We start from the raw sequence: 24,216 nt of genomic DNA, 5'->3' as shown, positions 1-24,216 counted from the left end.
AATTCTAAAATGCATATTCAAGTGAAAATTAGAAAATTTATGACCAAACGCTGATTTCGGAAAAAAAGTAAAAAATTTTTGAAAAAAACTGAAAAATTTCTTATGTCCAAACGGACAAGTACTAGCTTCTTTTCTCGTAAAAGATTTTGTGATTCACTTTTCAGTATTTTGGTCCTTCTTTCGATAAGATAGATAAGAGTATTGTTTTTCAAGAGAAGTGGAAAATTGCTATAGTTTCCCGGAAAGTATAAAAACGGTAATTTTACATGATGAAAGTTTTGGATAATCGACACTGAAACGCAAAGTCTATTCAAGAAAATAAGTCAAAAAACTAAAATCTAGAGTAATGCTTTTCACGAGTTTGTGCTTAAATTTTCGAGTTTTACTGAATTTGGCACAGTATATCGGGCACAAAAGGGAGCTTTGTCCGCTTATGATAGGGTAATACAATTATTTTTTTCATGTAAATTATTTCATATTGTTACTTTAAAAACCCATGACCATGGCAGTTAGTCATTTTCTTGTTTTTTCGTTTAACCACTTGATACATATCTTTAAAAGAACAGTTAGGTACATGCAAGCAGGTTTAATCAAATTTCTCTCGCTGAAAAATTACATTACAATTTTTTCTTGATTATATATAAATTGTTCGATTCTCTTAACATAAAAGCAGATTCTAATATGGTCAATAATAACAAAAGGGGTCTAAAATTATTTTAGATTATATGTTCAAATCTTAGATGTGGTAATCTAGTGAGCTTTTCAATCTCAATATATAAATTCGTGGATCCGCCAAAAGAGTATCTTAGTGTTGCTATATTAGTTATTCAATTTATTTTTTATCCTATTTCTAATAGGTTTATGATAATTTGATTGGGTAAAGTTTGAATCGAGTAGTCAAAGCTATTTGCAACATGCGAAATATCCAAGATAACTGAATCGGACTTAAAGTCTTATTCGATTCTTGCAATCTCCAAGCTAAGAGTTGGACACTCCACAGTTACTGTTCTTTGCAACTGCTATGACTTACGAGCCTCAATCGTAAAGTAATCAAAGTGGATGCATAATTACTTTATATCTTAAGCAATTATACCTGTTTCAGTCCAACTAAATCTTACACAAGTCATCAGTGTATGAGATTCATTCCGTCATTAGTTATAGTTTGAAAACATTCCATTCAAATTTAAGACAACTGTACACTGAAAAATTGTTCAACTCACAGGTGCTAATTTTAATACTCCAAATATGCAAAAACACATCTTCGATAAAACGATTGGAATAGCAGGTAAATACTGAGGGAAGAATTAGGTAAGATAACTTCAAACAAAGATAAGTTCTGAGATGTGTTCAACATGTTCACAAGAAGGCCCCTAAACATAGACTCCATCTGTTTCATGCTATGTGAAAATGTTTTGCTTAACATGGAATCTAAGAAAGAAAGACTTGACTTTTTGAAGTTTGTAGTCTTAAACATACCATGAAGTTTCTATGGGGATAAAATTATGTCATTAAGGGTACTATGTTAACCTTCTCCTTATTCTCCAAGACTTCACAACCACAACCATCTGAAAGCATCAATCCACATTCTAAGTGATTGCTACCTCTTACAAAAATACGCTCTTCCCTCTTAACAAAGAGCTAAATCAAGTAATTCCTCACCCCTTAACGCCCACTCCGACATGATAAACATAGTCTACTACTGCTAGGATAAAATATACTAAGGGAATCAATCAGGAATCATTATGTACAGCCCCTAGGCTTCTAATCCCTCCAGTGAGCTCCATGTTGATTGCTTAATCAGTGACCTAATAAATCCAACAAGGTTTCATTTAATACAACTATCTATGAGGCAAGCAAGTACATAAAAGAAATCAGTGCAGAATAGGAAGGCCCATTCCACTACAACCATCTTCCTGTCACAAGACATCTGGAAAATATATCAGAATGAAATAACAAAGAGTTAATCCAGAGACATGCGAATGCAGTAGTCATACTATCGAGTCACATACCCTGAGGACCTTCACATTTTGAAGATGCATCACCTTCTGGAGAGAAACAGCAGAGGGAAGCATCAGGCTGCTGTCTGAATATTCATAGTTAAATTAGTAGAGAAAGCTAAAAGCGAAAACCAGTTAGCAGAGAACCAAAATTGATAAGCAGTGAATATGTAACCAGTTAGCAGAGAACCAAAATTGATAAGCAGTGAATATGTAAGTCGAGAAAAAACATAACAGACAAAAATGTCAGTCAGTCATCAAGAAATTCCAACAAAATAATTAAGAAGTTTGAAAATGATATGCTAGGCAGCTACGACAAAAGACCTCTGCTCCAACACTTGAACCAAACTCCTCATCTCTCTGCAAATGTCATAATAGTACAGCAAGGTTAAAGATGTGAGTCCGAAACTCCAAAGAGAAGACATGGCAAGAGGTAAGAAATCAGGTGAAGTGCTCCAACAAATCAGCCTGTCAAATATGGCAACATCAACAGAGGAGACATGTTAAGATCAAATCATCAAAGAATACACTCACTTCTTTAATACATTAAACTAAATTAAAATAAGGATTTTTCAAACTTGGGTAAAAAAGAAAAGATAAAGAAATCTCGAAAGACGTCAAACTCCAACAAGTGGAACAGAAGGACCAAACTCTAGAAAATAGATACTTGTCCAGGTAGAATATGCCCATCTGCATCACTTGCAACAACTCAAAAAGGAAACGAACAATGTGAAATGGACATGGCTAATCAACTATAAAATTAGGTTTCGTACTTTCTATTTCCTTCTCGTCAATACTTTTTTCTTTCTGGGGAAACTCTCTGGAAGTGGAGGAGTTAATAAATGAAGTCACAAAATATGCTGAAGAGGTTAGATACTGAAAGCATAAAGTGTATGCCTTATATAAAAGAATAACCGCCCACCTCCAAGGGCCATTTTTCCTAAAAGGTGGAAAAGAGGTGATTTATCATCAGCTGTGATAAAAATAAATAATTCTCCTCAACAAATAGGCTGCTAAGAAATCAAGCTGTCCCAGTGTAAGTGTGGGTACGAGTGTATACATATGTAGATAGCTATGAAAAGTGAAAACCAAACTGTACATACAACAAAACATTGCGAATGAAACATTTCCATACCTTGTACTGCAAGCCAATACAAAGTTAACTGCAATCATCATTTCATCTCTGCCATGAACTTTTCGTATTCTGCATCTGTACCATAGGGAGGTTTCTCAGAAGATGATGGTGGAGGCGGAGGCGGAGGGGCAGGTGCAGGTTCTGGTGGATTTGAGGCCCAGGGAACATTGCTCATACTCTGTGAATGATCCACATTGGACTGTGACGCAGTTGGAGGAGGTGGTGGTGCCATGCCATAATAAGAAGGATAGCTGTATGAAGATGTTGGGTATGCAGGTTGGGCATTGTGTGGCATTGCAGTGACAGAATTGCCATAGGCATAGGTGGGAAGAGATTGAACAGGTGCACTATTATGTGATTGCACTCCGGGAGGATAACTTTGTTGTGTCTCGCCAGAAGAGCTGTAATTTTGTTGGTTTTCACCAGAAGAAACGGTTTGAGCAGGGACACCAGAAGATGGCGGTGGCATTGGTGGAGGATACTGTGCACCATATGGAGGAACAAATTGACCTGGACCAGGAGAATACATGGTTGAGCCAGGAGGAGGAGGCGGGTAAGAGGCATATGGTGGAGGTACAGGTGGTCCCCAAGGAACTGGATTCCCAGCATAGCCACCAGGGGGAGTAGTGCCAATGGGACCACCAGCCGCATACTGCTGAGACGGATAGAGTCCGGCAGCCTGATGAGGAACAGGGTATGTGGGCATTGCTGGAGCACGAGGGCCCGGAGGTACAGTAGGCTGAGGGGGTTGACCCGCAACTCTCACAGCAATAGTTCTCCCTTCAAGACAATGACCATTCATGCCCGCAATAGCACTATTAGCTTGTTGAACATCTGCGTACTTAACAAAACCATAACCTTTACTAAGACCACTGAGACGATCCTTTATAACTTTAGCCATCACAATAGTACCAAAGGGAGAGAATAAATTAATCAAACCATCATCATCCAGAGTAGGGGGAAGATAACCAATATACAAGTTTGTCTCATCATACTCTTTTGGCTTGATTATATTTGACCCTAATCCAGGGTGTGACGTGTTACCACCACCACCGGCATTATTACTGCTGGCCCAAGGAGGATTACTGCCTGTGCTTCCAGGACCAAGAGCTAGGGTCGCCTGAGCTCTGCTTAATTGACGATTCAGGAACCGTGCCTCCCAATTCTGCCAAGAAGTTCTGATACTCATCATCCATTTTCTTTCCAGTAGTATTTTTCACTGGACAATCTATAGTGGGATGTCCCCCATCACCACATATTTTGCAGAGAACGTCACTCTTAAACGTGGTGGTGCGAGAAGGACAAGCATACTGCCTATGACCCGGTTCACCACATAGCCTACAAAACTCCTCATCTCTAATCGTTCCATTCAACGCTGCAAGTTCCCTGAGCTGTTGCCTTTTATGCTCATTAAGTACTTCATCGACAGGTTGCAAAAGCTTCTCCAACATAGCTGCAGCCGCCTCAAGCGACTCCTGAGTATCAGCTTCCACTAACACGTGTAAATCCTCATTCTCCGCAGGATCATGCTTCAAATTCCCCTTCTGTTGTAACCTCCCCTCTTTAACCGACCCTTTCCCTCGAATCACAATCTTCGCTCCTGTCTCCTTCTCCATCCTCTTCTGAGTATTCCCTCTCGGCCCAATAATCAGCCCAATAAAATTATAACCCGGGTACTCCTTCATCGGAATGTAAAGCTTCTTCTGAAGCTTAGGAGGCCTATAATCAGCTGGTGGCTTAAAGGCAGGATTTTTCTTTATTATCTGCGATATAATCTCTTGTCTCTCCCTATTCAATTTCTCTCGGGCACGATACTCCCTAGTATTTATACGTACACCCATATTATCATATATAGGTTCAGGGGAAGGCGAACGAGCGCCTTCAGGTCTATCATCTAAAGGTAAACCAGATTGCAATTTCCTACTAATTTCAAGTAATCTACTATTAAGAGCTTGTACTTCAGGATCAAATTCAATACCTCCAGCAAAATCTTTCATGAAATCGGGCAACTGAATCACCGGCTTCGGTTCATCGTCTGCCCACCTTGATTTCCTCTTTCGCCCGGTCCCACTTCCATCATTTTCAGTACCATCCTCTGTCGGAGGTGGGTCCCATCGGCTTCTCCTCCTCCTCCTCCTACTGCTCGTTTCTTCTTCGCCCCCTGATTGGTCCCTCTCTGCACCACTATGAGTGTTATTAGTCAACCCATTTTCCGACAACAATGGCTTCTGCAACATAGGATCCGAATTCGAATTCGGGTCGACCTGATTTTGCTCCAAAGACAGCTGGTGTTGAACCGAATTATCACCTGCATGAGCTTGGTTCTCATGAGATGAGTTTTCTAGAAAGTTCTGATTGTCTGAACTCATCTTGTTCATCTGGGCATTTTCACGAACACTTGGTGGGGGATCTTGAGGATATGAATCTAGGGTTTGTGAAGGGTTTTGATAGTACGGATCTGAATGAGGAGGGTACTGTTCGTATGAATTTAGGTTTTGTGAAGGGTCTTGAGCTAGGGCTTCGGAGGGAGCAACTGGGTGGGATTGGGAATCCATTGGAATTCGAATTAAGGGAGGAATAAATTGAAGAGAGGAAATATAAGCGGGATTGTAAGAAAGAGAGAGAGAGAGAGTATATCGTGAATCTAAGTTTAGATTTTGGATAATACTGCGACTTGAAAAGGGCGGTTTTAGGCTTAAACCATTTGGGCTTGATATTGGGCCACCATTTCCTTGGTCTCTTTCTGCTGGGCCTCTAGTATGGTCCTGAAGGGGAAAATGCACAAATAGCCGTTTTTAGGACCCCTGTTTAAAAAATGAAGAATTAATACAAATAGCCGCCCACTCAACCATTTAAACTAAATGTAGCCGGTCTGGAGGTATAATATATGCATAATTTATGTGTTATACATGTATAATCTATGTATATAACTAGAAAAGTAAACAATAAATATGACCCACTATATGTATAAAGATCCTTTAAAAAATAATAAAAAACTAACAAACTTTTTAAAGTTTAGCCGTCTTAGAATCAACTTCAGATTGTCGGCTCTGAAATGAGCCTCTATGAAAGTCTAACTTTAGATCTACATTCTAAAGTTTGAATGTAGTTCAAATTCAGACTGAAGGTCTGGAGTTGACTCAAGGTATGAAGAAGACGATGAAGAAGCAACAACAACAGCATGAGCTGTCTGAAGTTTGCCAAAACTGGCTAAAATCTTAAATACTTTTTAAAAACTGGATATATTCGGTGCAAATTATTCGGCTAGTGGGTTTCTGATACTAGATATTTAAAGCAAGCCTACAACAAGATCCAAATTAGAATTCTGATTTGGGGTTCAATACTAGAACAAATAATTGGTGTAACACCGGTTTAGACAAGAACATTGCCTAGGAATTCTTTTGAATGTTACGCAGTTCGACTAAAAAAAATTTAAAATTGTATATTTCTAGTAAATCGATACCAATATCGTAAAAAAAAAAAAAAGGGTAGCATATATGATAATACTTCACATCAACTGATTTAAATTCTAAATCTAGCTCTAAAACAATCTCCATTTATATATAATCGAAAGAGAGATGAATGATCTTTAATTTATGAGGCACAAAAGAAACACAAAAGTCCCGTAAGGCAAATTTAATAATGTAACCTTAGTCTAAATCATAATAATAAGTTAGACGCGACAAATTGATCTGATCAAACTTTCCCAGCTAAAACCTACTCAATTTCCACGATTCTATTTGGAATGTCCATATCACGATGAGTTTATAGCTGGATTAGACTTCAATGTTTTTTCTTTCTTCTAATGTTTACACTATCTTTGTCCATACTGTTATTATTTGAAGTTTCAAACAACATTTCCATATACAACTTGCCTTTATCCCCATACTTCACTCTTTCAACATTTGTATATTTTCTAATTCTAAAGAGTTAGGCATTTCTCTGTAATGATCCAAAGAAAAATCTCTTGGCTTAGCACTAGTCAACTTGGGGGATGTCATATACTTTGTAGATATGTCGTAACAGTCACCAGTTTGGTCTCCTACCCCACAAAGTAACTTGATAGCCGAACCACTCCCAAGGCGAGTAGTACCTTAGGAGTCGATCCGACATCAATCGACTGAGATTCCCCACAACAGAAATGGACTGAGTCAGTATTCATCAACCAGAAGCGCACTCGGATGCCTTTCTGAGGCTTCCCCTTGTAAATCAAATCAAAACATAAGATGTTTGGCTCTCATATTCCGTGCGTATCCCATCATTTACTTGGGAAACTAGAGGAGGGTGTAGGTTTTTGTTCTTTTACAATATTTTAAAATTTTGAATTTAAAATTATCAATTGCTTTATTCAAAATTTCATGTGGTGTTGTTGCATAATTGAGTTCTAACTTTTGAGAAAAGCTGCCGAGCATGTAGTTTTTGTTTATTATTTATTTGATTTTTTTGATGAAATTAAAAAATATTGATTTAGTCCCAAAAGGAAGAAAAACTTGGACTTGGTTTGAGTCAACTTCAAAAATTCTTAGGAGATACTGGATATTCCTACAATATGTATTTAAAAAGATTGTGTCACCACCAAATTCTATATGGTCAGACAATGATCTTTACAATGACTGATTGGTATTTTGAGGTAACCCTCCACTGAAAAGCATGCCACAATAATATAATATTAATGTTGCTTAATATTCATGCCATATGGAGTATTAAATATTAATGTTGCACAATAATCATGCCACATGGAGTATTTTAGTATTAATGTTGGTCAATATTAAATTGGTTCCTCCATGCCTCACAACTAAAGATGGCAAAATGGATAAAATGTGCAAATATTAATTCATATTATCCGCTAAAAAAATAGATTAGATACCTGATGCACTTAAAGCGGGTCAAACATTGGTCAACTCATATTATCTAGTAAAAAAATGAATAACTCGCGGGAAATGATCTATTATATGATGAAATTAACTAATATCCATCGTTAAAAAAAGGGCAGCACAATGTACTAAGCTCTCGCTATGCACGGGCCCGAAAAAGGGCCGGACCACAAGGGTCTATTGTATGCAGCCTTACCCTGCATTTCTGCAAGAGGCTGTTTCCATGGCTCGAACTCGTGACCTCTTGGTCACATGGCAACAACTTTACCAGTTACGCCAAGACTCTCCTTCAAATATTTATACCTACCAAATCGCTTTTATTTATTGTAATATGTAACCTGTTTTATTTAAGATTATAAATTCTACTTTGTATGAAGAATTACTTGTAAATATATTTTGAGTGACATGATAATGTAATTTTTTTGGTGTAAATAAGTTAAACTATGTCATAAGAGAAAGATTCAAAATCTTGTTGAAATCAACTCACTCTTGTCGCTTTTGCTTTTAACAAGTGAAAGAAAAGGAGAATATATATTAGCATACACAAAAAGTTAAAGTTGTAACTCACTCTTCAATTTTCTTTCTTTGAGAGGTTGACTCTATACTTAGTTATACTTTCACAGGATCATTTTTCTTTCACCAAAAAAGAGAGGGAATAATATATTTACTTCTTCCTCTATTGTTCTAGGAAAGAAAAAAAATATCGGTACGAAACACCTTTTTCTTTAATAGATCTTACATGGTGCGAGTTCAAATTATTCGAGATTCCAATGCGAGTACCGAATACCAAATGAAAATGATACGGACAACAACAACAATAACAACCCAGTATAATCCCACTAATGGGGTCTGAGGAGGATAGTTTGTACGCAAACCTTACCCCTACCTGATGTAGAGAGATTGTTTCCGATAGACCCTCGGCTCCCTCCCGTCAAGAACTCCCACTTTGCTCTTGGGCTGACTCGAACTCACAACCTCTTGGTTGGAAGTGGAGGGTGCTCACCGCTAGACACCGAATACCTAGTGGAAAAAAAAACCTTTCTTCCTCTATCCAACAATGTGATAAATATAAAATAACATTCCTTTAGTACAGAACTACAGATGTATCATATATAGGACGTGTTTGCAACTAATTTTGTTCTGCAAAGTCCAACGCTTAAATAATACATTTTTATAGTACAACTTAATCCATCACAAATGAAATGACTAATTTATAATTAAGATGCATTGAAGATAAGCACTGGACCAATCAGTTTCTTGATTATAGACTTCATTAAACAAACAATTGAAGATTATAAAGTCAAAAATAGAATTAGTGAGAGCTGACCGAACAGTTTATCTGTGTATGCAATGATCACAAGAATATACCAAGATTTCCTACTTTTAGATTTTAATATTCTCTAATTTTGTTAGTGCTAATGCATGTTTACTAATCCTTAATTAAAAATTATAATTTAATTCCATTCAGCAACAAATGATAGGAGATATAGTCAATGCACTGATCATGTCAAAGGTTTTGTGATACTCCTATTTAACCTTGTTTGCTTCTTTATTTAGTATGATAAAGAGAACTCAATTTCATTTTGAAAGATATCTGAGGTCCAAAGTAGATCACTAATGCCTGCATTTAACTACATAAGAAGTCCATCACGTATTAAGAGAGCACTAAGTTGGAAAGAGTTAGTCTTCTTTTCTTTCCTTTTTGTGTTTTCTTGGGCATTTTCAAGAATGTAAATAATCTGCATATGAAGACAAATTCAGGATCTGGAGTCAGTAGATTCAGAATGAGCGTGATCGTATATGTATACATTTTAAATGCTTTTGCATATATATGCATAGTTCGATCTGAAAGCAATGTGTTGAGTTAAACCTACAGAACAAATTTTTGATCCGTGTTTGCTAAATACACGAGTTAATCTTTCATTTTTGTGGTTGTTGCAGAACTTTCATTACTGAAGAGGAGTGGCAGAGTATGGAGGAGAATGATATATCGAAAACAGAAGGGCAAGGAACAGTGCAGTCTCCAACATCTTCAGTTGTTGCTATAGCAATCAGTGGGAACAAGAATAGCAAATATGTGGTGAAATGGGCATTGGACAAATTTGTTCCAGAGGGAGAGACACGCTTCATGTTACTACATGTCCGTCCGGAGATCACTGCAGTTCCAACTCCTAGTAAGTTTATGTCTCTTTTTTGGTCTGTTCTTCAATCAAGAAGTTGAATTTTTTGAAACAAGCCTACAATTGCTCAAGTCATGGAATTAGCTAAAGAATATATGATAGAACATCTTACGTTGAAAGAACCTGAGCATTCAATCTAAAACCTTAAAGCAATGGCGTTGTGGCAATCTTTGTATAAATTCCTTCTGATATCCTTGTATACTTAATATAAAACCTTATAGTTCAACACCCTTCCACAAGCATAACCTGATTTTGACGTGCGGACTCTAATATGGTTTTACAACTACAAGGATGATGTAAAAGTTGGCTCTGATACCATGTGAAAGAATTTGAGCATCCAACTGAAACCTTAAAGCAATGGATGGAGTGTCTAAAAAAGAAACCTCTACAGACCCCTTTGGTTGTCCTATATAGTGGCAGAGCTACGATTTTCACCAAGAGGATTCAAAATATAAAGAAGTGAACACTCAAAGAAGCCAAGAGGATTCAAACTCTAATATATATACATATAAAATATTTTTGACCTTATATATATAGTTGTAATTTTCCGTTGAAGGGGGTTCAGATGAACACCCCTTTCACCACCCTAGCTTTGTCTCCTATACGGTGTATAATTTTATATAACACAATTGACCTAATGGAAGCATTAGAGCATGGTACATTTTGTTACATGCGTTGTAATTAGAGTCTAAACATGCAAGTTGTCACATTTTCTTTTTTTCTAGTGGGAAACTTGATTCCTATTGCACAAGTAAGAGAGGATGTAGCAGATGCCTTCAGGAAGGAAGTCGAGTTGCAAGCAAGTGAAAAGCTTCTTCCTTACAAGACGATGTTTATTAGGAGAAAGGTTCGACTTATATCCTACGCTTGAAAAACCTTAAGGAACTACAGTATGGTAAAAAATGCTCATTGTTTAACTAAATGCAGGTGCAAGTAGGAGTTGTTCAAATTGAATCAAATGATGTTGTAAATGCAATAGCAGGGGTGGTATCTAAATGTTCTATCAACAAGCTTGTCATTGGAACCTCAACCCCTGGCCTATTTTCAAGGTACCAATTATATTTGCTCTTCAAAATTCAAAAGAATAAGTGGCTGGTAAGACATAAAAATTCAAAATTCAGAAGTTTAGAGAGTGCTATGTCTTAACTGAAGATTTTTAGTTGTATATCCATTCAGATATCGCGACATTTTCTTGTTGCAATTAGCACGGTATAAACTCATGACGATGCGATAACTTCTAATTGATGCACAGGGGAAGAAACTTATCTGCAAGTATCTCAGAAACTGCTCCAACCTTTTGCACAGTTTATGCTGTGTCAAAGGGAAAACTGTCGTCAGTGCGTCCATCGAGTTATGAAAACAATGGAGCTGTTATAGATGATAGCAGTGATACAAGTAGTTCTTCCAACAATTCTACAGGCCAAAGTTTTAGCTCACAAGGAGGTACAAATTTCTTATTCATATATGTGTTCACTTTCATATGAATTAATGAAGGCTACAACAAACTACATTAAAACAATGTGAACAAGTGATGAAGTGAGAACCAATAGAAGATACTTAATACCAGCTAGAAGTTGGAGACATTTGAAAATCTCAATGATTTGATAGGTCCATCCTGAGGAAAACAGAAGCAGTCAAACCTCACTATAATGGCATAGTTTGTTCGGAAAATTATTGGCTGCTGTAGCAAAATGCTGTAATACAGAACATATAACATAACATAACATGAAAAGTACGTTTCAAAGAAAACTTGGCCGTTATAATGAAATATTGTTATAGAAGATGACTGTTATAGAGATGTCTAATTGTATATGTCATAAACAAGAATCTTAAAAGAAAGTTGTACCTATTCAATTATTGTCATAACATTAATATCTTGTCCTTTAATTCTCAGAGAGGACGGATCACAGCTCAACTTCACCTGCTTCATACTCTCATTTGTATTCTCCTACTCGTAAATTGCAACGCTATCAATCAAAATCCCCAACACACCATGCCCTGCAGACACTTCTCCATAAAAGAACAAATATTGGTGAAACCATCCAATCTAGAACTTCATCTATCGACATTGGAGAAGCATTTCAAGCCCTCTCAATTAAAAACAATACTAAAAGAGCAAATCTGAATGAAGTCATCCATCCTAGAGCTATGACTATTGCTACCGGAGAAGCTGAGGATGACAAAAGTTGCTATTTCAGTAGCTCAGGAATTACTGATCCAAATAGTCTTAATTCAAGTTTCAAGAAAGCAAAATTAGACAATCAACAATGGTCTACAAGTCAGTCTTCCAACTCAGATGCTCCAACAGATTCTTCATCTGGAAGTCAGGTGATCATATTCTTCTTTCAATTATACTTTCTTTGAAGGGAAGCCTTGGAGTAACTGTAAAGTTGTCTCCGTGTGACCTATGGGTCACGGATTCAAGCTGTGGAAGCAGCCACTAATGCTTGCATTAGGTAGGCTGTCTACATCTCACCCTTTGGTGTGCGGCCCTTTCCCGGACACTGCGCGAACGCGGGATGTCTTGTGCACCAGGCTGCCCAATTATGCCTTCTTTCATTTAACATGCAGTAATATACATTCACTTTGCTTATATGAGGAGCTTCCTATTGCCTCCAGCAACTTTCTTAAGGATTAGTGTATCTTAGGATGTCTTGGTTTAGCAGTTTTATGCATAGTCATATTATGTGGTAGCAGTTACCTAAAAATGACCTAGTTCTTTTTATGAATTTCAACACTAAAGTTCTTACATATATGCAGGTTAACATCAATTATGACCTAGAAAAACTGAGAATTGAGCTCAAACATATTCAAGGAATGTATGCAATAGCTCAAACTGAGGCAATAGATGCTTCTCGGAAGGTAATTTTAATTTCAAACTGAATTTGTGGCAAATATCGGAACCACTACCCTTCTCAGACCCCACTTGTGGACTACACTGCTAACTTATATGAATGCCTATTCTCATTGGTTCTGTTTTTTGTCAGCTGAATGAATTTCAGAAGCTTCGAGTGGATGAAGCGAATAAGCTGATGGAGATAAACCTTAAGGAGGAGGAAGCCAAAGAATTTGCAGAACAAGAGAAGTTAAAATGTGAAGCAGCAAAGAAGGAAGCTGACTATGCAATGGAATGTGCTGAAAGAGAAGTTGAGAAAAGAAGAGCAGCAGAAAGCATTGCAAACCGGGAGGCTAGAGCTAAAGAAAAGCTTGAGAAATCATTAATACTACCTCTCCATCACTACCAGAAATTCACGTGGGAAGAGATCATGACGGCTAGCGCATCTTTCTCTGAGGATCTTAAGATAGGAATGGGATCATATGGAATGGTTTACAAGTGCTATTTGCATCATACAACTGCAGCAGTGAAAGTTCTTCATTCCACCGAGGCTCATAGAACTAAGCAATTTCAACAAGAGGTATGAGAAATATCTAAACTGAGAAATAAGTAAACAAGAATGCATAAAGGAGTTTTGAATAAAGTGTACTAGTTTCACCCCAAACCCTGAACCAAAGTATGAGTTCGGCCGAACCCAGTAACTTTGATCCAAACTCTATATTTATCTTAAGAAATCCACTTTTATTAGTTTAGAACACAGTCATTTAAAAGGTCCAGAATCCTGAACCCATAAATATCAAATCCTGGTTTTGCCTCTGCCACTACTCAAATCAGGCTTTGAATACAACTAACTACATTTTTTTGAATTATTTTACAGCTTGAAATATTGAGCACAATTCATCACCCTCACTTGTTAATTCTACTTGGCGCATGCCCTGAACGCGGTTGCCTAGTATACGAGTACATGGAGAATGGAAGTTTGGAGGATAGGTTGATAAGGAAAAACAAAACACCGCCACTTGCATGGTTTGACAGGGTTCGGATAGCTTGGGAAGTTGCTTCTGCTCTTGTTTTCCTTCATTACACGAAGCCAAAACCGATCATACACCGTGATTTAAAGCCAGCTAACATACTGCTTGATCATAACTTGGTGAGCAAAATAGGAGATGTTGGACTTTCAACAATGGTTCACTCAGACTCTTCCTCAGCAATGACGGCATACAAAGACACGAGTCCAGTTGGCACACTTTGCTATATAGATCCTGAGTATCAAAGGACAGGATTAGTCTCTACAAAATCTGATGTTTATGCTTTTGGAATGGTCATTCTGCAGTTGCTTACTGCGAAACGTGCCATAGCTTTAGCCCATATGGTAGAAATGGCAATCGAAGACAATAACTTAGTGGAGTTGCTGGATCAAGAAGCCGGTGAATGGCCTATTGAAGAGACAAAGGAATTGGCTGTGCTTGCTATAAAATGCACTGAGCTTCGACGTAGAGACAGACCTGACTTGAAAGATGAAGTTCTCCCTGCTTTAGAGAGATTGAAAGAAGTCGCTGATAGAGCTCGAGATTTGATATATATCCTATCTCCATCTCCTAGCCACTTCAAATGCCCCATACTCAAGGTACACTTATATTTGTTAGTAATATTTCGGTCTGATTTTTGACAGTAAATATGCAGCCAAGAAAAAATATAAAGCAGGTCTAATTTACATTAGGCTATATCTATAATGCATATTACAAAGTCAGTACCTGCTCTTTGCTTCATTTACTAAAGGGAAACTCTGCTACAGGAAGTGATGCATGACCCTTGTGTTGCGGCTGATGGATACACTTATGACCGGAAGGCAATAGAGTCATGGCTAAAGGACAACGATCATTCACCAGTGACGAATTCACCATTACCACATAAACAACTGCTGGCAAATTACACACTTCTCTCTGCTATCAAAGAATGGAAGTCAGGGAAACATTGATACACGACTTTCAGCTATATTCTTAAGCTTCTTTATAAGAAAGGAATCTCTACCACATGTACATACAACTTTTAGTGTTAGTCGACAGATTAGTCTCCTAGATACATGCTTTGTAAATGAAACAACTGATTGAAAATATAAAGAATCAAAGGCAAATTCTGCTCACTGATGAGCTACAATGTAAAGAATTTTGTAAAGAACTTTTCCAAATAAACACTTGAATGTTAACAAGAGGTTAACATAAACATAAGCAAGTACTTTGTTGGATTCTCACTTTCATGTTTTTCCTAGTTTATATATATATGTAGATCGTACTTCAACAGATCCTGTTTAACAGTAGGAGAATGGAAATAACGAAAACAGGTAAAAGTCAAATACATAGCCAGGTGTTCATAGATAGATCCAGCTTTGTCATTATATAGCAAATACGTCTTGAAGGCCTAATCAATCAATAGGTTAAAACCTTTTAAGAGATGGAGCCTCATAATTCTTAGTATAATACTGGAGAAGATTTCGTTCATTCTTTTCATTCTTAGAGTATGATACATAAAACTGAGAATATTATTGCTTGTTTTAAGATGAAGCCAGACAACATTTAGGTTAAGTAGCAACTTGAGCTATGAGATAGGTATAAAACACTCACTAGGTCAAAGTGCTAAGGCAGAAATGTATACTAAAGGAGTTTTGAAGTATAAAAATAGGTACATTGTTCGAGAATGAGGTGATTTTTCCTTTCGGCCACACCAATATTTTGGGGCGTAAAAGAGCATGTTGGCTAATGAAAAGTACCAATATGATCCGAGAAATAAAACTGCAACACCTTACCGACGAATACTCAACCATTATACAATCTGATAAAAATCACCTTCAAAGAAAATTGGATCTGTACCGTTTTATGAAATAAGCAGATTAAACATTCATACATATCACTCTTTACAAAACAAAGTCATCTATATAAGTAGGACAATGGGCAGGACCTCCCGAATGATTCAAAGTAAAAAGTTCTGACTGTCTTATCCTCAAGAAGATGACATGGAAATTAATTTGACTCAAAGTTAATATTGCTGTCTTCACCAGAAGAAGAAAAGTGAAAAAAAGAGACATAAATGATAAAACAAAGATTGTAAATCCTGAAATGTCGGACACATTCCCTATAGAATTACTGGTTTTTGCCTTTTTGGTACTCAGTCTGCTTCCTATCCAGAATGGATTCTCAATCAAATGATGAACTGAAGGCAATGACGACGTGCTGTAAGTCGAAGAATTTAACTTTGCGGGGCTTGTAGAGGGCCAAATATGGTTCCTGATTCCCTTCGCTAGCCATAAGAGAAATCACATTAAATGTAAATTCAAGAAAAGACGAATCTCCTGGACATCTAGTACTATAAACCATTTCTCGTGAAGGTTGTTCACGTAGATCAATGCGATACTTTAGGCTCCAAGAGGAATAGTTACTTCCCAATTCGTATACATGACTGAATAGCCAACCAAATGTAAATTCCCATGGACACATCCAAAGTAGTATAATGTTCATCCATTTTTGGCATTGGATAAGAGTGGAGAATTTCACTATTACTCGGATGACAACTTAACTATACCAAATTATCTCCTAAAGTCTACTTTTATTTCGTTTGTAACAATAAAATCACTTAACTGTACTTATAACACTCAGAAGGTCACTCAACTAGATTTTTCAATTTTTTGATTGTCAAATACCTAATTTACCCTCTAAATTATTATTTTTTTAAATTTTTAAATATTATAATTTTTTTCTCTTTTTAATCTACATTGTGGACTTACCTATAGAATAAATATATTTTATTTATAAAATAAAAAATAAAAAATCACTTTTCAGCTCATATAATGACGGAAAAATAATATAATTGAGCATAATTTTCAAGAATATATAATGTGTATTATAAAAATACCTTTATTTAAATAATTATTTTTATATTACGTGCATGGATATATATTTTACCTCCTTTATTTTATTTCATTCTCAATTGTGTAAATAATTTTTTAAATTTTTGTTGTTAATACTAAAATTACTACGAACAAATTATTCTAATTAATTTTCTTACTATGCTCATTATTTTGTTATTCCAGCATTATATATGCTTAAATACTTTTTATTTTTTTAATTTATAAATAATTTTTTTTTTGATAAGTATAAATAAAATTTATTTATTATATAGGTAAGTCTATAATATAAATTAAAAAGGGAAAAATCATAATATTAAAAAGTTAAAAAAAATAAAAAAAAGATAAATGTTTATAATTTAGAGAGTAAAATAGGTGTTTGGCAATCCAAAATTTGGAAAATGTAGTTGAGTGACCTTCTGAGTGCTATAAACATAGTTAAGTGACTTTGTTATTAGAAAAGAAAAAAAAATAACTTTATCACATAATTTGGGATAGTTGATTGACCATTTGAGTAATTGACTTAGAATTTCCCTATCAATATCAAAATAGAAAAATCTATTTAAATGACTAGACGTCCAAAATATAGATCCACTGAAGAAAACTCTCTTTTCCAATGGGAAATACGGTTCAAATGGTTTTGGAAATCGAGCTCGAGATCGCCTACAAAAATTAGTATCTGAAGAGTATATCTCAATATGGAGATAGAGCCCAATTCTTTCTATGTGAAAGGCGACATTAATAACTTTGTAATGATGTGATAGTGAATGGTCAAAGGCCAAACTCATTTCTAGTGAATCCATATATATTTGGGCTTGGAAGAGCAGAGAACTGCTTTGTAGTTGGGTTACAGACAATGTACTTGTCCAAGCACTTGCGACAAAGAATTAAACCACCACAGGAATTCAAAACTTTAACAACTTCATGGGAATAGGCTTTGATATAATTAGGTACGTTATTGGTATAACATTTTAAGAAATCGAATACCGAAAATACCAAATTGTAATATAAATACCGTACAGTATCGAGCGACGAACACGCCTGCTTGAACCCGAAGAGAGGTTTTGCTGGGAGTAGTAGTAAAATATTGGTTAAACGATCATCACTGCCTTCAATTTTTTCAGCACTAAGAGAAACTACTTGTTCAACTCTCTCTCTCTCTCTCTCTCTCTCTCTCTCTCTCTCTCTCTCTCTCTATATATATATATATATATATATATATATATATATATATATATATATATATATATATATATATATATAATGAATGGGCAGGCTGAGTTCAGTCCCCAACAAGGGACTTTCAATATTCTCAACAGAAGATTTAATGAATTATTCTCAAAGTAGTTGTGTTGTGATTCCACTTTTCAAGATTACAGAAAACAAAGTGTCCCTAGCCTACATACATTATTCATGTGGGGCTCGTATTGAAAGAAAACAAAAATAAAAGAAGAAAAATGGGATGAGACGTAACTAACTTTGTTGAAGAAAAATGGGATGTGTGATGCCTAACTTTGTTGAAAAATTATAGGACTAAATCAATAACAAGCCATCTTCTTTGTAATAGTTGGACGACATCTCTTGCTATTAATAGATGTCTCAATTCTTCATTTCAATTACACCAAAATTAGAGAGAAGCAATAAAAATTAGAGAGAGTAATTCACAGATTGGAGTCTGTGAGATAAATAGTGAGTGTGAGTAATATGGTAGTGATGTATTTTTAAATAAAAAGTGTTATTTCTTTCAAAGTTGTAGTAGTCTCTCGACACTACTAAGTTGTAATATTATAGTGATTATATTGCTCCGCTCGAATATTGTATTTTACATCATTAAGAGAGTTGGTGTTGTTGTTACTCTCTTGTGCTATTATTATTATTTGCCGTGGATATAATTCATGGACGGGATTATTATTTTTTCCTAACAATTCATAAGATAAATAGCACTAAGCATTGGGATGCATACGAGCACACCATTCAAAAGCACGAATAATCTCGAGAATATGGAGATTTTTAATTTTGGCCATACCATTTATATATGAGGTGCATGTAAAAGAGAATGTTGTCTCATGATTAATACCAATAAAATCCTAGAAATATGATAACAAGTTACAACACCTTACCAATGAATACTCTACCATTATCCAAGCTGATAAACATCGGCTTAATAGAAAATTAAATGTTTATCAAATTTATGAAGTAAGCAAAAACATTCCTACATATCACTCGAATGGTTCATCGCGTATAATCATGTCATCAACTATAATCATTAAAAGAAAATCACAAACCAATAATATAAAGATAAAGTAGGAACATGAGCAGGACCGCAAAATTAATGGTTAAAAAAGGACAGCACGATATATTAAGCTCTCGCTATGCGCGGTATTTACGGAAGGGTCGGACCACAAGGGTTTATTGTACGCAATCTTACACTGCATTTCTGCAAAAGGCTGTTCTAGAACTCTTTTGTTAGAAGCACGAAATCATTGTCATGAGTGAAAATAGTAAGAATAGTGAACATCCACATTTACTAAAGGTTTTACAACAGCAGCCATCTTATGGGAATTAATTTGAATTAAAACATGCAAAAGTTAAGAAAAACAAAGATTGTAAACCCTGAAGTGCTAAATTTTGAATGATTACGAATAAGATAGAGCAACAAAACTGTCAGACACGTTCGTTATATACATAACTACTTGTCTGTACTACTCGGACTTTGCTTCCTACCCCGAATGGATTCTCAATCAAATGATGAACTGAAGGTAATGGCACCCAGCGTGTCGCGTTTTTGGCATGGCATGGTATATTGTAGAGGGACAAATAAGGTTCTTGATTCCTTTCTCACGGCTAGAAATACGCTAAAAACCGATCAAAGTTGGTTGGTTATGGCCAATTATCGACCAAAACGCGATCATTAGGGTGTGGACGGTGTTTTGATGGTCGGAATGGCTTACCGACCAACGTTGGCCGGTAGCTTAAAACGACCATCTGGCAATTTTAATTACTTACCGACCAACTTTGGTCGGAAATATATTTTATTAATTTAATTTTACCGACCAAAGTTAGTCGGTTTAACTAAGTTATGTTTTTTTATTAATTATTAAAATTAAAATAAACAACCAACTTTGGTCGGTAATTGAAAATATATATATATTTTAAAATAATTAAAATTAAACATTACCGACCAACTATGGTCGGCAACCTCAACAGTGCAGGCAAAATACCAACCAAAGTTGGTCGGTAATGTTGAATTCTGGAAATTCAATGTTCATTAACCGACCAACTTTGGTCGGTATTTTGGAATAATTTTTTTTAATTAAAAACTGACCAATCATAAAATGCCTGTTTTGGCAGCTACACCACCTGCCAACATACTAATACATCTAATAACAACTGAATTATAACAATAACAATAATAATAACATAACAACAACAACAATACAACAACACAACAACAACAACACCAACAACAACACAACAACCAAAACATTCAATAAATACTTTAAAACTAACAAATTAAAGTTCAATTGAATATAAAAATCCAAAATCAAGTTAAAACTAATTACAACTAGTTCAAAACTGGTTTTATTTGTCTAGTTCAAAGTATATAAAAGTCAAGGGGTGTTTTCTACAATATCATCATCACCGTCTGATGAACTTTCATTTACAAGACGGTATAGAGAACGGTCTTGTGGAGGACGGGAAGAACGATCACGGGGAGGGCGGGAGGAACGATAACGAGCAAGACGGGAGGAACGATCACATGGAGGTCGACCCTCTGGAGATGACTTACGAGACCGGGGCAACGGAAAAGCTCCAGTAGATAGGAGAGTTCTGATCCGAGCTTGCATGCCAAGGAATTGAGCATCTCTAAGCCTTTCTCTTTCCTTGACCGCTTCTAACTCGAATGTGAGCTTTGTCACTATCTCCCGCATAGTGGAGAGCCTCTCCCTATTAAGTTGCTCGCCTTGCGAGGAAGTCCCTATTCCTTGCATTCTACACTTATAGCGATGGAAGTTTTTAGTAGGAAGCCCGTATACCTTCCCCCATTTTGGACCGCCAACAGACTCCAACCATATTCTTTCAGCATCCTCGTCCGAAGGTTGGGTTGGCTCACCCAATTCACCAGCTGGATGACTACGGCTGAATTCCTCTACGTTACTTTGGTAGCGACCCTATATTATTTTAAATTAAATCAGTATTTCAAAATTTTTATAAAAGTAAATTATAATACTTAAAAAAAATTGAAAGCTTACATATGCAGTCGTGGCCCGGTCCTCGACCCACCTATCTTGATCCCCCTCTTTCTTCTTCTTCTTCTTCTTCTTCTTCACAATATGCGTCTCCTTGAATAGCTCATCATGGCTCATTGGACACCTATACTTCTTTTCCTGAAAATAAATTAATTTAGTTAATAAACAGAATAGATATACTTAGAAAAGTAAAATAATTTAAGCAATTAAGTACCGATCTTCTTTTTATTGTCCCTAGGCTGATCGCACCTCCAGTGTGCAAGGAGCCTCCCTTCTCGGATGCGCGAGCTTTTTTTCCTTTTCCGCTCCTCTCTAAGAACTCCGCGATAAGCCATTACCTTTGCAAATCATTCCACAAATTCTCAAGTAACCAGCCGGGCCTCTTGTTCTTCTTTCTAGCATCCGATAAAGCATCCGCCAATCTCTTGCGAGCTTTATGATGAAAATTTGCAGCCACTTCCATGCTATAACGGTCTTCCCATACACACTTGCTCTGTATTTCAAAAGTTAAATATTAGATGGAAACATCATAAATATAAATTATTAAACTGTTTAAAAGAACATTTATACCTTAAATTTATTGAAAATTTGCTCCTTCAGCCAGATTGGGCAATCAGTCCAAGTCGCATAAGGGTCATCATAAAGCTTTTTGATGGCATTGATGATTATCTTCGTAGTCTTATTACCCGACCTGAACCTGCAATTTAACAATAAAAATACATTAATATCTTAGTAAAAATGTTACAAATCAATAGACGCAAAAATAACAAATAACACTTACCCATCACCCTCAGGGACTATGATGATCCTGCCATATCGATCATAATGCACTACCTCGTCATCATCATCCGAAGCATGTGTATCAGAGGCATGTGTAGACAGTATAGGCGGGTCAGAGCTACTGCCTCGCAGGCGAAGACCTGCAATAGATGGAGTCGATGATAAAGATGGTTGCGATCCCTGTGACTGCGACATAGCTGGATGCAACCCAAGTGGTTCTGATACTGATGGCTGTGACCCGAGTGGCTGTGACATGGATGGATGCGATTCAGATGGCTGTGAGGCAGCTGGATTGTATGTCGGACGTATAGTCCTATGGCCCTGTGATGGAAAACCTGGTGTCTGAATGAAGGTGTACGGCTCGTGATGCTGTGGCAGCTCAGTATAGCCGTGTGGTGGAGGATAAGACATAGGCATCTTTGAAAAGGGTGGACAAGAGGGACTATTATTTTCTACCCTCCTCTTTCCCTTCCTACACTTTTCTCGACCCCGAGAACTAGTAGGGTCATTGTTACCTTGACCCTTGCCTGCCATCTGCATAATATAAGACACATTTAGATTGAAACATATAAGAAACTAGCTATAAAACGAGAGTGCTTTTAAAAAACCAACTTTTTAATCCTCATCGACGTATTGTTCCTCGTTTGAGAATTCTTCGTCCTCACTTGTTTGAGCTTCATCAGTTGATTCTTCGTCCTCATTTTCTATAATTGTTACTTCATTTATATCAACTTCTTCCAATATGCGTTGAGGATGTTCCAAAAATCATTTTCTAATTGATCGTCCACTATTTGGTGAACACTGGAGATATCGTTTTGATATGCAACGTCTAACACATTCTCGACTTTCACCCTACCTACAAGCTTAGTTTTTATTACAACCCACCAATCGGACTTATTCCGCCGCAATGGATAAGGAGCATAATACACTTGCCTAACGTTATGTGCAATTATAAAATGATCATAATGATCATACTCCCTCGTATGATTAACCTCAATTATGTTGTATTGGTGGTGTACTCTTATACCTCTTGTTAGATTTGGGTCAAACTACTTGCATCTAAAGAGTATCAATTTCTTATATGGCCAACCTGTATATTCTAGTTGTAATATTTCTTTGACCACACCATAATAATCAATATCTCCAACTTGGTTTCCATTACCACCTTGAACCCACACCCCGTTGTTGTTGCTATTTTTATTTTTAGAGCAATCCTCTGTATGAAACTTATAACCATTCACTACGTACTTAGACATTGTTGTGACCTGAAGCCCAGGTCCCCAAGATATATCTTTCAAAAATTAATTTACACCATTATTTGGATTATTTACCTACATAGTGTTAAAAAAATTCATAAGTTAGCACAACTTATGAATCAATTTTTATACATTCACTACGTGTATATATATATATATACACACACTTACAAACTGTTTGAACCACGTATCAAATCTCGTATATATAGCATCATGGCCAAATTGACCCACGAAGTGACTGTGACACATCAAATATTTTTAGTAGTTGTATCAATATGTAATCACAGTAAATTTTACATTTTGATAACTAATAAATCAATACTTACTTGAGAAATGGTACAACTTCGGGACAATTTAGCAAAATCCTTAGAACATCGACCTGGTTGATTGAATATGGACATTGGTGGATATAATGGATCATTCACACATTCGACCGTGTGCCTATTGGGCCTATTCCTAGAACATGGCACGTTACTCTCAAAATAATAAGAATAAAAATATGCAGTTTTCTTTGCAAGTTAGGCTTCGCATATAGATCCTTCAATCCTATTCCTCTGCTTAACAAATTATTTGCATTTTCCAATTGTCCTACATAATGTCATGTTATCCAAGAACATTCAAATAAAATAGAATATTACATCAAACTTATAATATTACCTCTCAAAGGGATACATCCATCTGCATTGAACAAGCTCTCCAAGTCGTGCCTCGTGTACAAGGTGTATTGGAAGGTGTTCCATCACATCAAAGAAACCACATGAAAATATTTTTTCCATCTTACTAGAAGTTATACGAATATTCTGATCCATCCGAAGTAGGTTTTCTTCCCTTAATATGGTATAACACAAGTCTTTAAAAAATAAACTAATCTCTGTGACGGGTTTTCAGATTCTTTCAGGCAAACCACAAAATGCAATAGGCACTAAGGTCTCCATGAAAACATGGCAGTCATGACTTTTCAAATGGCTCAACTTCCCTACCTCCATGTCTTCTTTTTTCCAAGATTCGAT

The 24,216-nt window shown here is 36.3% G+C and overlaps 2 protein-coding genes and 1 pseudogene across 2 annotated transcripts; 2 read left to right on the top strand and 1 right to left on the bottom strand.

Moving 5' to 3' along the window:
- The window catches only part of LOC142167980 (uncharacterized), a 195,093-nt pseudogene that overhangs the window by 18,383 nt on the left and 152,494 nt on the right, over nt 1-24,216 (top strand).
- LOC107809458 (splicing factor-like protein 1) lies at nt 2,176-5,804 on the bottom strand. Its single transcript, XM_016634095.2, is given in 3 exon segments — nt 2,176-2,465; nt 3,133-4,255; nt 4,257-5,804. Coding segments are annotated over 2 exon segments (2,517 nt in total). The 5' UTR covers nt 5,688-5,804; the 3' UTR covers nt 2,176-2,465; nt 3,133-3,169.
- On the top strand, nt 8,878-16,715 carry LOC107809459 (U-box domain-containing protein 35-like). The gene is made up of 9 exons (XM_075229062.1): nt 8,878-10,180; nt 10,912-11,051; nt 11,114-11,235; nt 11,439-11,665; nt 12,081-12,514; nt 12,884-13,048; nt 13,174-13,602; nt 13,900-14,649; nt 14,818-16,715. Exons 1-9 carry the CDS (start codon nt 9,979-9,981, stop codon nt 14,998-15,000), a joined length of 2,652 nt encoding a protein of 883 aa, XP_075085163.1. The 5' UTR covers nt 8,878-9,978; the 3' UTR covers nt 15,001-16,715.

This window comes from Nicotiana tabacum, chromosome 13, assembly GCF_000715075.1.
Source record: "Nicotiana tabacum cultivar K326 chromosome 13, ASM71507v2, whole genome shotgun sequence".
NCBI lineage: Eukaryota > Viridiplantae > Streptophyta > Magnoliopsida > Solanales > Solanaceae > Nicotiana > Nicotiana tabacum.
This window is presented reverse-complemented; position numbering and strand designations above follow the sequence as displayed.